This window comes from Ictalurus furcatus, chromosome 14 (assembly GCF_023375685.1).
Source record: "Ictalurus furcatus strain D&B chromosome 14, Billie_1.0, whole genome shotgun sequence".
NCBI lineage: Eukaryota > Metazoa > Chordata > Actinopteri > Siluriformes > Ictaluridae > Ictalurus > Ictalurus furcatus.
Window position 1 is genome coordinate 18,771,071 of NC_071268.1, and position 14,615 is coordinate 18,785,685.

Below are 14,615 nucleotides of genomic sequence, written 5' to 3' on the forward strand. Positions count from 1 at the left end.
TATCATAATATAGGCAATGAAAACAACTGCAAAAAAATTTAGGAAAACCAGCACAAAATCAGAAACAGCATCCCAAATAATAATAATAATAATAATAATAATAATAATAATAATAATAATAATAATAATGAATGAATAAATAAATAAATAAATAAATAAAAATTAAAAAAAATAAAATAAAAGTGGCCACACGAAGTATGTTGGCTGCACTGGAGCTGGATAGCAAGACATCTCCATGCGTCAATCCTACAGAAGTTCTCTGTGGCTTCTCTGAACTTCCTCACTATGAAGGAACATACTGTCAGTATTATACCTCATGCTGATTCTGGTTCCTGGGGAACACCAGTATCTGTTGAATAATTGGAGGCACTAGAAGTAGGTTTGGAGGAAGAATACATGAATGAGTTCTAAATGTATTTTTCCAAGGTAGAAACATTACAGGGTATTAATATCTTCCATACTTCACTGGAAGTGAACTGGCAAGGTGGTGTGAAAGGCTGTGGCAGTACAGGCATGGGAACTGTTGTGTTTTCCTCCAAGAATTGGAGGTCCATGATGAAATAATTATTCTACATACTCCAATTTATCACATACTCCAACATCCCAACTTGACAAACTATGCTATTATACAACATATGCAGAAATAACTGCCGGAGTGTGCAGGTTTTATCTTCTTGATTTTCTGAGGGAGCGGCTCTAAAGTTGGATTGGTCAGAACTACTTCAGGAGTAGGGCACATTAAAAACTTATCCCATGCACACCTCCACACTGGTTTACAGATTAGACTTACATGCACAAAATTCACCAAGGACGAATTTAAAGCAAAATCTGCATGCAAAATTCCATTGGTACTGGACACTAATCACATATGTGAGTCTTTACATTGCTTGCTAAATTTTGCTGTCAAACGCAAGTGTGTAAAGATCTATAAATAAAAAAGAAAGGTTCTTATTTTGGGGATTGGCCAAATAATCTTATCAGGTGGATTGCTTTTGGCTTGTGGGCCACTATATGCTGACCTCTGCTCTAGCTAGCAACACCACAGCTTGAGTGCCATCTTGACAGCCAATAATCCTGTGTTCTCAATGTCATAGTTTGTATCAACAGATGGCAATTTTCCTTGACATATAAACGCCTCAGAAGGGATAAATCTGGAGATTAACAGCTTTTTAGTTCCACAATTGCCTGTTCTGCAATTGTTGTTCAGCTGTGTCTATTCTTACCCCATCTGGACCCATGTGAGAAACCAGCACATTTGTGGCACATCTCTGCCTTTGCATATATCTTCTTGGGCTAAAGAGTATAACAACATATCAGCAATTCTGACAATTACAAATCAATGAATAGTGTCACAAAGAACTGTGTGTGAATTAGAGTTGGTGTTAATGGCCATCGCCCATTCATCACGTCCCGGAATCTGAATCAGCTGAAAAACATTGCATAGATCAAGTTAGATCTGTTTGGAAGTTCTCCTGAAATCCATTCTCATACACAAACAGGAGAACTTGATTGTTCATATCACATAATTCTGATACCAGTCGGATGCCCCAGGCTGGATGGTAAAAAAAAAACGAATAGCAGATAGAACCTCAGAATACTAAGGTCACACAGTGTGAAAGTACTACTAATTTATAATCTGTCCTACCATTGTGAGTTTTGTGGTGCAAATCATATTGAATGAAACAGTGAGAACAGTTCAGTTCCATCAGCAGTAGCAGTGTGTTTAAATGATAAACTTTAAACCTTACAAGCATGTGTTGGAATGTACTCCCCATTTTTGTTTTTATAACACACCTCATGACCTTTGATGGGAATCATTCCACTTACTCACAATTTCTCAATTTAAATAATTATTCCCTTTCTTATCTCATTATTGTAGTAGATAGCAATCGAACAAAATGTAACATTCATTAGTGGCTAATGTTTCTCCTGATTGATGCTTCTAGTGACAGTGAAAGGTGCGTGCTTGGTTGACAAGGGTAAGTCAATTAGCAAATATGTTGGCTGTGATTGGTCGCTCCTATCCTGGGATGAGGTAGCTGGGGGTAGGAGCAAGGAGGTGGTGGAAGAAAAATCATCCCTGGGGTAATCTACCGCACTGCGCAAAAAGCTTGACAACACAATAAATCTCTTCCACTTCACAATTCCTTAGGAAATCAATTCTATTCATTTCACCTGTGTTTCATACAGATGGTGAATGCACAAATCCAGGAGTCTTATGGAATCCAGAAGAGCAGTTATGAGGAGTGAAACAAGATAGGATTGATTGTAAAGGTGTGATGGTATGCTATGAGGGGGCAGTGGGAGAAGATGGGGAAAGAAGGTGGTTGGTGTGTATTAATCACTAGGGGGCAGTGGTAAGAGCAGAGTGAGTCATTCCCAAGGAGAGTGACAGCAGAGTGAATGTTTATAATATTTTGAATCGAGAGAAACTGTCACTTATACGTCTTTTCCCCACACATCCATACAGGGCTTCTAAATTAATTAAAGTCATGAACGGTACAGTGTTTGTTTTAGATATACTGTAGATATGAATTAAAGAACATATGATTTCCATGTACTAAAAGACAACTGATCATTTTTAATTCAGCACTACAGGACATCACATACTGATGACAAACCGAGCAATCCAACACGTCCTGTGATGAAGCTATCATTGTTTGACTTTATAAAACGCTTTCCTCAAGACTCCCTAGGACAAAATACAAGGCTATGTGACTTGCATGAGGAAAGTAAGGCACACAAGGTTCAGCATCCAAAACCACTCTGATCCCCCTCTACGAGAACACCGAAAGTGCTGACAATGGAGTGCCAGAGTAGTGAGGTCATTATTCTCCTTGCGCTTGCTATCTGTTATAACAGCGAAATTCTGCCCTCTGCAGGAGCTTGGCTGTCCCTTGGACTTACTGGCTCTGACTACTCTACTCCATGTACACACTGCCTGATTGTCTCTTTTGCAGCCACAGACAACACATAAGTTTTTTTTTAAGAGGAACAGGATGAATTACACTGTTACAGATGGATTACTGGAATTCATTATATGTATCGACTTCACTCATAGCTTATGTGTGCTGACAGTTTTAACAGAACATTATATAGCATAACTTTGATATAATTCCTATGTAATATTTATGTTGTAACATGCTGATCCAACAAAATCAGATTAATAACAAGCTGTAATTCCACAGTACCTATCATGCAACATCTAAATAAAGTTATACTTTTTTTTTTTTTTTTTTTTAAAGTGACCAGTTCCCGTATAGTTAATATGTAGGTGCAGTCTCAAAATGAAAAATATAATAATAATAATAATAATAATAATAATAATAATAAATTGCATTGTAAAAACTTGCAGATCATACAAATCCACTTAACCTCTCCCTGTAACACCTTATGGGCATGGTAAGCATGTGTACTTACACAAGCCAGAATCTGACACAAATATTTTTGCATTAGATATACAGTAGCTCTATAATCCATCTGCAGCTGTGCGTACATTTGCAGTAGTTATGTTATAGTTACCTGCATAGATAATTTATAACTATATCAGTATAAGGGACACATATAATATAAAGTGAACAAATACCCTTCACAAATGAGGAGGTATAGTATTGCATATTATATAAAAATATTTCTATTATACGATCAGCTACTGTGTTACAGTGAACATATTTTACTGATTTTGTCCAAATTCATAGTCAAGTAAATCTCTCTGACACATGGAAAATATAAATGTGTTTAAAAAAAAGTTAAATATTGAAAGGAAAAAATAATAATATTGAAAGGACTGCATTCCTTGGCTAAAACGAAAAAAGTTTTCTGTTCCCTTCTTAGTAGTGGACACGAAAATGTATATTTTTATCGCTGTCTTATAGAATGCAAAGGCTCTTGGCAGCATATGGTGTCTCATTAGGACATGCAGATCTACAACACACAACCACGCAGCACAAAAAAAAACCCTGTCCAATACACAGAGGGCTCTTACTATATCCTTGGGTACACAAACAAGCAGACTGATTGGGAAAAAGACTAAAAATGCAAGACATACAACAACTGAATATTACTGAAAAAGCCACAAATACACAGATAGAAAGTATGCACTTCTACGTGAAATGGCATTGTGTATGTAGATACTAGTGATCACTAGCAATTCCTAGCAATAATTTTTAGTAATAACACTTCTGATTCTTTATTCTTTATTATTTCAGTCAGGATGCACACAAATATACAATAATATGAGCACATAATTCATCAATTCATGCATTATATAGTATCTACCAGCAGCAATAATAGGATAACCAAACCAGTAACAACTGACATTGGAACAAAGACGTATTTGCTTCAAGTACCTCAACTCACCTTCATTGACTAGGCATGCTTGTGAGAAGGACAACTATGCTGTGGTGCATAATGCAGTTCGTTTTTGATACCACAGCATGGTTGTGATGATTGAATAAGACTTCACTGCAGTGTAATTGTAGTGGATCAAGATACCTTTGTGAAACTCCAGGAAGCTTCACAGCAGGGACTGGCAAATGACATGGACCAATACTTCTACACACACACACACACACACACACACACACACATACTCTGTATTCAATCATTTCCCTAAGCCTTTTGCTTTAAATCCACTGAGGAATCTAATAGTATTCAGCAGAAGCAGGCAGAATCTATCCCATTAGAGTAAATTAACAAGCTGAAGATGGCAGGGGGTAGGGCAGGAAGTCATTAGGAAATGTTGCTCTCAAAGTTCACAAGGAGCTGTTTACTAAAAGCAAACTGTACACCATAAGAGTGATCACACAACATGGTTCTAAGTGATAACAACAAAAAAAGGCTGCAAGACAGAAGACATTGGCAAGACTTGCAGATGAATTTAAGAAGAAATCACACATAATCAATTCCAATTATATTGTTGACATCTTCCATTAAAGATTGATAATAGTTTCTAGCTTTTTGTTGGCAGCTTGGCCAAGATACTGAGTTCAAGCCAAATCTTAGCAGGTATTGCTCTTAACCACCTGGCATTGTAGCTGATCTCTGACCCAGATTATCACAAATCATTCCATTAGCCAAAACAAAAAGAAGAGAAAACAAAGTGTGGATGCCAATATCCTGGGATCTCTCAGGGATCTATGGACAAATGCTTGTCTTGAATTATAGCCAGTGCATGTTGTGCACTCTGCATAGGTAACTAACAAGACATTCACTCATAATGACCGCATTAACACTGGTTTAACAAGAATCTTAACTGACACTAATTAAATGAATAAAGTCTTTAAGTAATATGCTTATACAGAGAACTGATTAGCTAGGAATGTATGTAATATTCATATAGATTGAAAGCAAGCAGTATAACTGTTTTTCTATTAAAGCTGATAAATGAAGCTGAGACTACAAGAAATATGATACTGTGTTTAGCAGGTAGCTTTGGAGGTAAACTTGAATCCTGCGATGGTGTCCATCTATACATATATACACACACAGAGTGTTTAGATGCTGAGCAAGTGTGTATTGACAGCAGCATCAATAAAGCTCTGTGTGGGATGACAATGGCTCATCTTGATTTGTGTCATTGGAAAGGTGCCCCCCCCCCCCCCCCGCAGCACTAGAGGTGAATAAGGTCATTATAGTATATATGCTTTACAGAAACCATCTGCTTCTGTAATAAGGTGTAATGAAATGGATACAGATTTGGGGAATCTTAGGATTTAACACAATTTTTATCACATTATGCACCTAATTTAAATGCTGTACTAAATACCAGTATGATGCTGGACTAAACTGTATTAGTGAACAGTGTTTGATGCATGTAGTAAGGCAAAGGAAATGCGTTTGCTGTTCCATATGTTAAGTTTGGAGGGGCACATACAGCCACATGGCCTGCTCACACTCCTTGATTTTATCAGCCCCATGGTATCAGTCTCACATCTGGCCTGCTCTCAATAAAGCCCCCTGTGGATGCAGACACAACCTGGTAAACATCAAACATTCTGTATATATGACCATATATCAGTTACCATAATGACATCATCAGATTATAGCAATGACATTACAGACCAAATGTTAAACCATATTATTTGTGTATAAACCCATGTATAAAAAGCCAAGTGTAACTTTTATTTCCTCTATTGCATATAATGTAGTACTGTGTTTTGTGCACATGCACACAGATTTCACCTTACTCTCAACCTTCACAGCATATGACACACATACACACACTTCCCCGGTACAGTGTAAGAACGTGGGAACAAAAGCATTTTTCTCCCACCATTCCCCACCTCTCATCTGGCCCATGAAACCAGCGGTACCTCCTCCCCTACAAGCTCCTGATGTTTAAACCCACTCAAGGTACATTCTCTCTTTTCCTTTTCCTTCGCTGTGTCTCTCCTTCCCTTTCCCCTTCCCCCCACAGCTCATTCCTCACTCAGGACAGCTCTCTCGCCTTTCCACCTCTACACAAGGCAAGCGACCCACACATTCTGTTCCTGTGTCACAAGAGAAGAATACACCACTACACCTCTTCGCTCCCCTCCCATCTCGTCTTCTTGTCTGTTCTCCTTTCTTCACCATTCCCCTCCTTCCTCCTCCTTCCATAATCACTGCACATCAGGATAGCCCCTTTAGTCCAACCTCCTCACGTGCTCTGGCACAAAGTCATTCCTCACTTTTTCTTCTTACAGAATCTCTCTCTCTCTCTCCCTCTCTCTCTCTTTCTCTCTCTCTCATCTCATGCAGTCTTTTGAATATGCAGATCAGTTAATTCAGCTGCAGTCTTGGTCCTGCAGCAAATGCAGCTGCAGCATTTTCCTAAGGTTGAGCCGGTCTATAGATGCTTACGCTGGGATTTTTACAGGGGAGATTAAGAGAAAGGGGAGGGACAAGCAGAGCATCCTTTTTCCAAACACAATATAGCATAGCACACCATAAAATCAAGAGGTAAGGTGAACCTAAAAGCAGAAATATATTTATATATACACACACATACACATTAAAAGTAATGTCAGTGCTCCTAGCGCATCACATGGCCCTCAATTAATATAAACCTACTTTAATCCAACTCACTAGCATCCATTATAGGGTATGCCAAAGGGGGATATTAGATTCCTCTGTGTCCAGCCTTTTATTTGAGAGAATTTGAAATTATGGGAGAAAAAAATGGCCAAAATGAATTCTTTATGGTAATGCCCAGAGATTCATGAATTTAGCACAATTATACCAATGCTAACTTTGCAAAAAGATCAAATTTCTAATAATAAACGAAAATGAAATGAAATTTACACAATCATGGTGTCATTTGTTCACATAAATTAGCCAAATACATTTAGGAACAAAATAAGTGAGATAATAAATCTTAGTTTGTGTCATCATATGATATAATAACACAAAAATCACATCATATGAACGACACGTCATTTCATAGTATATATTCGACATGGCGCTTCCCCTTCAAATTGGAACGAAAATGAAAACCCGGTGATGTGGAACGAAGGTGAAATGGAGTGCAAGGGTTTGATTAATGAGCCACTGGATTGTGTGATTGGGTGAGAATGAAGGTAAAGAACATCAAGAGAGAAGCAGAAAATGGACGGAGGGACAGTAACAAAGATGACAACACAGCAGGACAGGACTCCAGAGAGCCAGTCTGACATACAGGGATGTATCTAAAGAGAGAGAAAGAGGAAAAGAGAGAGAGAGAGACCTGATCAACTGCAGGCTTCTGTGATGCATTTGCCAGTGCTGCAGTTCTCTCTTGTCTCCTCCCTCTCCTGCCCTTCTGATGAGGCATGCAGCTTTCTGCAGCCCTTGCACTACCGACCACTTCAGCCTCACCATGTGTGAGAGCGCCGCTTGCCAACACAAGTGACAGCAGGAGTGGGCACGCTGCCAAAAAGCATGACCTTACTCCAAACAGAGAATTTTTTTTCACAACAGCAACAACAACGTCAACAACAACAACAACAACAACAATAAATTCATTAAAAAATGACCCGAATCATCAAGCAACTGCAACCAGAACGACACGCAATACACAGACGTTTATTATGCAATCATTTGCATTTCAGCTATGCACACATAACAACAATAATCCAAATGCAAACTGACTAACTACTCAGTTAAATTTTGTGATTCGTGGTTTATGTTTATGCTTAGCACTGGTTGTAAACTGAACAGGTCTCTGTACAAAGGGTGGTTTGTAATTCTCTCCTCCATGAAGCAGAGCCAGTGGCAGCACTCAAGCATTCGTTCACTCAGTGTATGCCGGACCATTACTCTCATCTGCTGTGTTGTGACCCTGTCAGCAAACTTCTGTATGTGTGTATGTGTGTGTGAGTGTGTGTGCGTGTGTGTGTGTGTGTGTGTGTGTGTGTAGCACTGACCAGGGTAGCTATACTGATATATGTGCATTCTAAATGCTTCACGGCTCCAATCTGTGGTACACCCTCATTTAATTGTGATCTTTTGTAAGTGCTTTTAAACCTGGACTAAGAATAAGATTTTAATGAGCACTAAAGAGAGGATACTTGTGCACTTACCTTTGTAAGGCAAGCAGGTGTTGTGGATAGAGTTAACGCTGCTTAATCTCAGCACCAGTTTAATGCTGAATCCTGGTATTAAATTAAGCCTATCATTAGACGATACAGGAATGACATGTTCCCCTCCACAACATAAATAACAGATTTAACAGAACATAACACTCAAAATCTTTTAATTGCCTGGTAGACCCATTCTAAATTTTAGTTTACGATATAACGGAGAGTCTTATTTTTATATCAAAATAATCTGATTAAAGCCTTTTCACTTTAAATTTCATCATAAATACGTGGACCTAATTTACATGCAACTGACATGAACATCTGTGGGATAGTTGACTTTGCCACATAATGTACACTAATATTTCATAGACGTATCATTTTGAAATATCAGCAATATTCCTTTGTATATATGTATACACCGATGTGCAAAATGTACCTAAATATTTCAGATCCAATTTCCCACTAGAAAAGAGTGGTTTATTCTTTAAATAATGCATTTCCAAGAAATGAAATCTTACGGAGAAACGTTTGTCATTAAAGAATGCAGAATATTAAATATGGTAGAAGTGAGATAAGAAGCATGTGATACAAGCTGCAAAGAATCTATGGCAAATTGTCCAAGATGCTTGAAATAACCTACCAATAGATTTCCTTATAAAACTGCAATAGTGTACATATCAGAATTAATGTAAGTTTGAAGCCAAAGGGTGGTCACACCCAATAAAAAATAAACAAAATCTGTTTGTTTTATGTCCCAGTTTTGCACAAAACTGTACACATTAACATATTTTAAAGCTAAAGGATAAGAAGTATAAGAAAAAATGATCACAATGAAAATATGTGAATATAGAATGTCTATTTATTTATTTATTTATTTTTACACCAAAAATTTTTTAAGTGATTGTCAAGAGTGACATGTATTAGACTGACAATTCCATTTGATCTGGATAATTGTCATTTAAATATATATTTTGCTTTTAAAATGGTTTAAATGTAGCGAACCTTTAGATCTCCTAACAAAGAAAGGTACCAAACCACAGCAGGCTTTCACAGTGCATGATTATGTAAGCCTGAAAATGAGAGGGTACTATGACTACAGATGCAGTTATGGCTACACACAGATGATACTTAAACACACAGTGTAACTCCCAGGGGTATTAAACGTGGTTACACAGCATTATTCGGTGTAGTTACGCCACATTCACATTGGCGTCTGTAAACTTAGAGGAAGCAGTAGTACCTTGGACTGCTGTCTAATCCCACTCTGATCACCACATGTATGAGAACGAGGCATTGCGGTCATGCATAGAGAATCTCGCGCACCTGCAACAGACTAACATTTTAAATTCCAACTGGCCGAAATGACAGATGGTTGACTCATAGCGGTCTAATAATGTCCCTGATAATAACGCCATCGAGTTTCCACAGAACACCTAAGGAAAGGACAGTGGTTTGTGTGTAATCATGATGCACATGATCGGAGTAGATTTCAATGAGCCACAGCACGATGAGTTAGACTTAATGTTAAGCAAGATTGCATAAGTAATCTATAAAGCATTTGAATTGTCTACACAAACAGCACATTCTGGCTGCATTAAGGATTTATAGTACATAATTGATGAAAGGTTTGAGCGTTAAGCATTGTTTTTATAAGAACCTGAGCTCATAAAAAAGTCATGTGGACGATGTGGGATGTGGTTGGATTGAGTCCAGTTTAAAACAAATTAAGTTGTAAATAAAGGTACAAATGCTTTCTTCACCCTTAAACCTAGCCTTAGCCTTTGTAACTTTCCATATAATTTGAGTCATAAAAAATTGTAAATGTTAGGCCATGTTGTTTTACAATAATAAAAGATCCTGAGAAACATTAATGTTAGGATAATTAATTTAAAGTGAATTAATTTAGCAAAAAAAAAAAAAGCCTTATGACATTAACTCTTAGTGCATGTTTATATCCATGTTTTGTGAATTTGTATATAGAAAGTGTGGTGAATACATCTTTAAATAAGCTCATTCAAAAAATATGCTCTATGAGGTGCAAAACACACACACACACACAGACACCCACACACACTCAAATTATTGCGCTCAGTGCAGTCTTTAACTCACGTTGGAGTCCAGTAGGTCGATACTGTCGAGGCTCTTGCTGCGGTGGATTCGGCCCTTGATTCTACGCAGCGATGGCTTGCCCTGCACTGAGCCTTCTGATTCAGCCAGTAGACAGAAACTATCTGGGGTGGGGATGTATCCGTGGATCCTAGGGTAGTACCTAGAAATAAGAGAAGCAAGCACAAGAATATATGTTTAGAACTTGTCCTGAATGTACTAATATGTAATCCAGTCAAAGAAGTCAGGTTTGAAGAAAAAAGACAAAGCAACTTACACAGCTGGCCCGTATTTATCTTTTTCGTGTTTGGGGAAAATCCTGGGATTTGAGCACAAAAAGGAAAAGAAAGAAAGAGATGTCAGATTTCAGAAGAATTCATATTGTTACAGAAGTCATATAAAGATGTACTGCTTTGAAACAAATGTGTTTGCTTGGAAAAATCTGGATGTTCCTTGTAGTCATTTCAAATGGAGCCCTTTTTTTTATTGAATCACGTTAAGTTCCACATAGTAAAAGCTATATTTGGAATTTAAGAATTTACATATAACAAATACATATTACATTTTACATACATATATTGTATATTAACCGCAAAATTTTTAATAACAATAAAAAAAATAATACAATTGGTTATGTCATGTCTGTTACTGATTGCTAATAAAAACTTTTTTTTAATATTTTGCCAGATTTTTATTTTAATCTTACTTTAAGCTCTCGCTCACTCTCTCTCTGACTCTCTCTCTCTTTCTCTCTCTCTCACACACACACACACACACACACACACACACACACACACACAGTATCGCTAATTTAATTTCAATAGGATTTATCTAGAGATTTCTCCAGTTACCTACTCTAAATATGTAACCGTTCTCATTAATGTTTATTTCATTATAATTTTTTTATCTCATTAAAGTTTATGACTAAAAAATTAATACCAAGAAGAAATGTCTATAAAATATTGTGGTTCTAAAGTCATTTTAGAGCTATGGTTAAAGTCATGGTTACAGCTATGCATATTAACAAACAAAAAACAAACAAAACACTGGGAACAAGGGAACAAGGGAACAATGAAATAAATAATGTGTCCTTCATCCACCCCTGAATGAAAAGTTCCAATACGCACAAAAATACATACAATAAAAAACGCCTAAGATTTCAAGGAGGCCAAAGCCTGGTGGCTGTTTTTCATGTTACTACTAAACTGCAGGACATTCACACACACACACACACACACACACACACACACACACACACAGTATTATCGTCCACATTAATAACAAACAGCCATTATATCAGAAATAGTGTAAGCACCACTGGCAAGATGAAATTACATAACGTCCTCCCAGGGGATGTCAGTTTACATATTGTGCCTCAGACACCCCCAGGAAAATCAAACAAACCTGTGGTGCTTGCTGTTCAAAGATACAGAACCAAAAAGAGGCAATTAGATGTTAAACTATTTTCTTTTCACATTAATACCACACACAGTCATATTAACTAGTTTATTAAATTATAATAATCAATAATTCATGTCATATCCGGTCTTTTTGGACCTCAAAACATCTCACATGCAAGGCCACTCATAAATTATTCAGCAGAATTCTTGGGAACACAGACTTAATCTGACAATAAGTGTTGTGAATCACCGGTTTCAGCCCTAAAATGTCCATTTCACCATCACAGAAACACAGACACCACAGAAATGTAGGATTCACTGGAAACATATATCAAAAATGGCCTTCTGGGTAGAGAATTAATAGATTCTATAGACAGTGATTAGTGTTAAATATACGGTGGTACTACTGCAAATCACAGTGAGAATTCATATAGAACAAAACAACTTGAGAGTTCATCTAGAACAATAAAAAAAGGATTGCATCTCATATACAGTATTTACAAGGTCTAAAAAAATACTTGTCTTTTTCACACCTTAAACTCCCAAGACCTGTCTAACTACACACCTCTCCTATGAGTCAATACAATAGTTATTGAATAAATCATAGCAGTTACTGAATAATATTGTTTAAGATAATATGCTGGGACTTTAATAAGGGGCTAATGCTGTTTATTTAGTGAAGGTGTGAATGCAATTGCTGCAAATAAGAGAAAGCAGAATTATGAGAAAGACTCAAGTACGCTTTATTACATAATTCCTAGGAATACTTTAAAGTGCAAAGCTAAATATGATCTATTCCCTCCTTGCATAATACAGTGGTGTCTTTTACCGTCACCCTAAAACACAAATCTGTTTTAGTATATTGGCAAAGAGGATCCATTTTAAATGGCAGATTAAGGGATCCCCTGGGATGCTCCTGTATTTCAGATTTCTAGCCAGAAATGAAGAAGGAATTTAAGTGCATATAAAAGCCTCAGCTGTAGTGTCATCTGGAGTGTAAAATAGTAAGAAATGGAGAAGGACCAAATAAGAAGGGGAAGAAGGAAATGAGGACAAAAAGTCTTTAAGTGGAAAAGAAAAGGTTAGGCCAAGGAAAACGGAGAACAGAGTGACCTTCAGTTCACCTTTATCAGGCATATGGGCTGAAGGCCTCTGGGAAAAGACTAGTGGGGAATCATGGAACAGCAGGCCACATTATATTCGGAATGAGGTGGTGACATTAATAACAGCATATAGAAAATGTGTTCTCCAGGCTAATCCTAGTGCACATACTGCAGTCAGGACAGTGACATATCTGTCCAATCCATGGTAAGCAAATTCCTAATGCAATAAAAGCACAAACAAAAGGCAAGAGGCTGTCAATGAGGAAGTGTAATAGATCATACAGTACATACAGCCATGCAACCTCTTCTCATATGCCTCACACAACTATCAGGTATAATTAGCCTAAGCAATAACGGGTGCTGCTTAAAGGGGTCATATCATGATTTTTACATGTTTTTAAATGTTCATTATTTCGTTTATGGGGTGTAATAGAATAGGTTAACATGATTTAATGTTCAAAAACTGCATTATTTGTTACATACAGTACATTATTGCACCTCTATTCCCAGGCTGCCTGAAATGCTCGATTTCTCCAAACCCCCTCCTTCCGAAAAGCCCAGAGTGCTCTGATTGGCCAGGTGACCCACTGCCTTGTGATTGGCCAAAAACCTCAAGCGTAACATCCCTTGGGTTAGCTTCAGCCTCCAAGGCTTCTAAAGCAATTCTAAGCTCCTAAGCAACATGTCGTCAGTTTTACCGTATCAGTAAAAGTGTGAGTCAAATTCAGAAAATGCGGATGATCAAGCAGAACCAACTTTGCAAACACGAATGTTACCTTTCAGATATGATGTAAATTCCATCAGCCCGCCGAACTATCCTATGTACACAGCTTCTGTGTGTACATAGGTACTCATGCGATATATCTTTGGAAAGCTAAGATTCTTGTGATTCGATTGAGATGAAACCCTTTCAAGATACAATCACAACAGCAGCTACAATCAACATCTCTGTCAGACCACCAACATACAAACTTTAGCTAGCACGTTAGCAGAGGTCTACAACTGAGCCCTGGGCCACAGCACAAAACTCCGCATTTGGACAGTCAATAGCAGATACTTCATAAAATAATCAAACATACGTACAGGTTCTGATTCAGAAGCACAAGATTGTCCGAGCAAAGTGAAAATCGCCCCACTTTTCAAAAGTAGCCTTCGAGTATAGCCTGCGTTATACTTGCCCAACTTCAGGAAGCTGTCTTCTGTAAAATATGCTGTGCACAAGTAAACGCTTGGGTTGTACTGATCAGGAACAGCGTTATAAATAAACGGTAACCGCTGATTCCTAATTTCGTCCGTTTTTGGAAGGCCAAACAAAGGGGTTTTGCTTTCGCACCGAAACACACAGTGTCTCCACGACATGGCGCCAAACAATTCACTGAAGCCTCGCCTTCTTTCTTTGTGGCTGCCTTTGGGCGGGATTATGGTAATATTTCACATAGTGACGTAGACGTTTGCGAAAGTAATAT

The 14,615-nt window shown here is 37.6% G+C and overlaps 1 protein-coding gene across 1 annotated transcript in view; it reads right to left on the bottom strand.

Moving 5' to 3' along the window:
* tjp1b (tight junction protein 1b) overlaps positions 1-14,615 on the bottom strand; it is a 71,835-nt gene that overhangs the window by 52,325 nt on the left and 4,895 nt on the right. Inside the window, exons 2-3 of the mRNA XM_053640830.1 lie at positions 10,924-10,965; positions 10,650-10,809 (exon numbers count right to left, since the gene is read on the bottom strand). Of these exons, the coding sequence (XP_053496805.1) occupies positions 10,650-10,809; positions 10,924-10,965 (202 nt within the window). The remainder of the gene's footprint in view (positions 1-10,649; positions 10,810-10,923; positions 10,966-14,615) is intronic.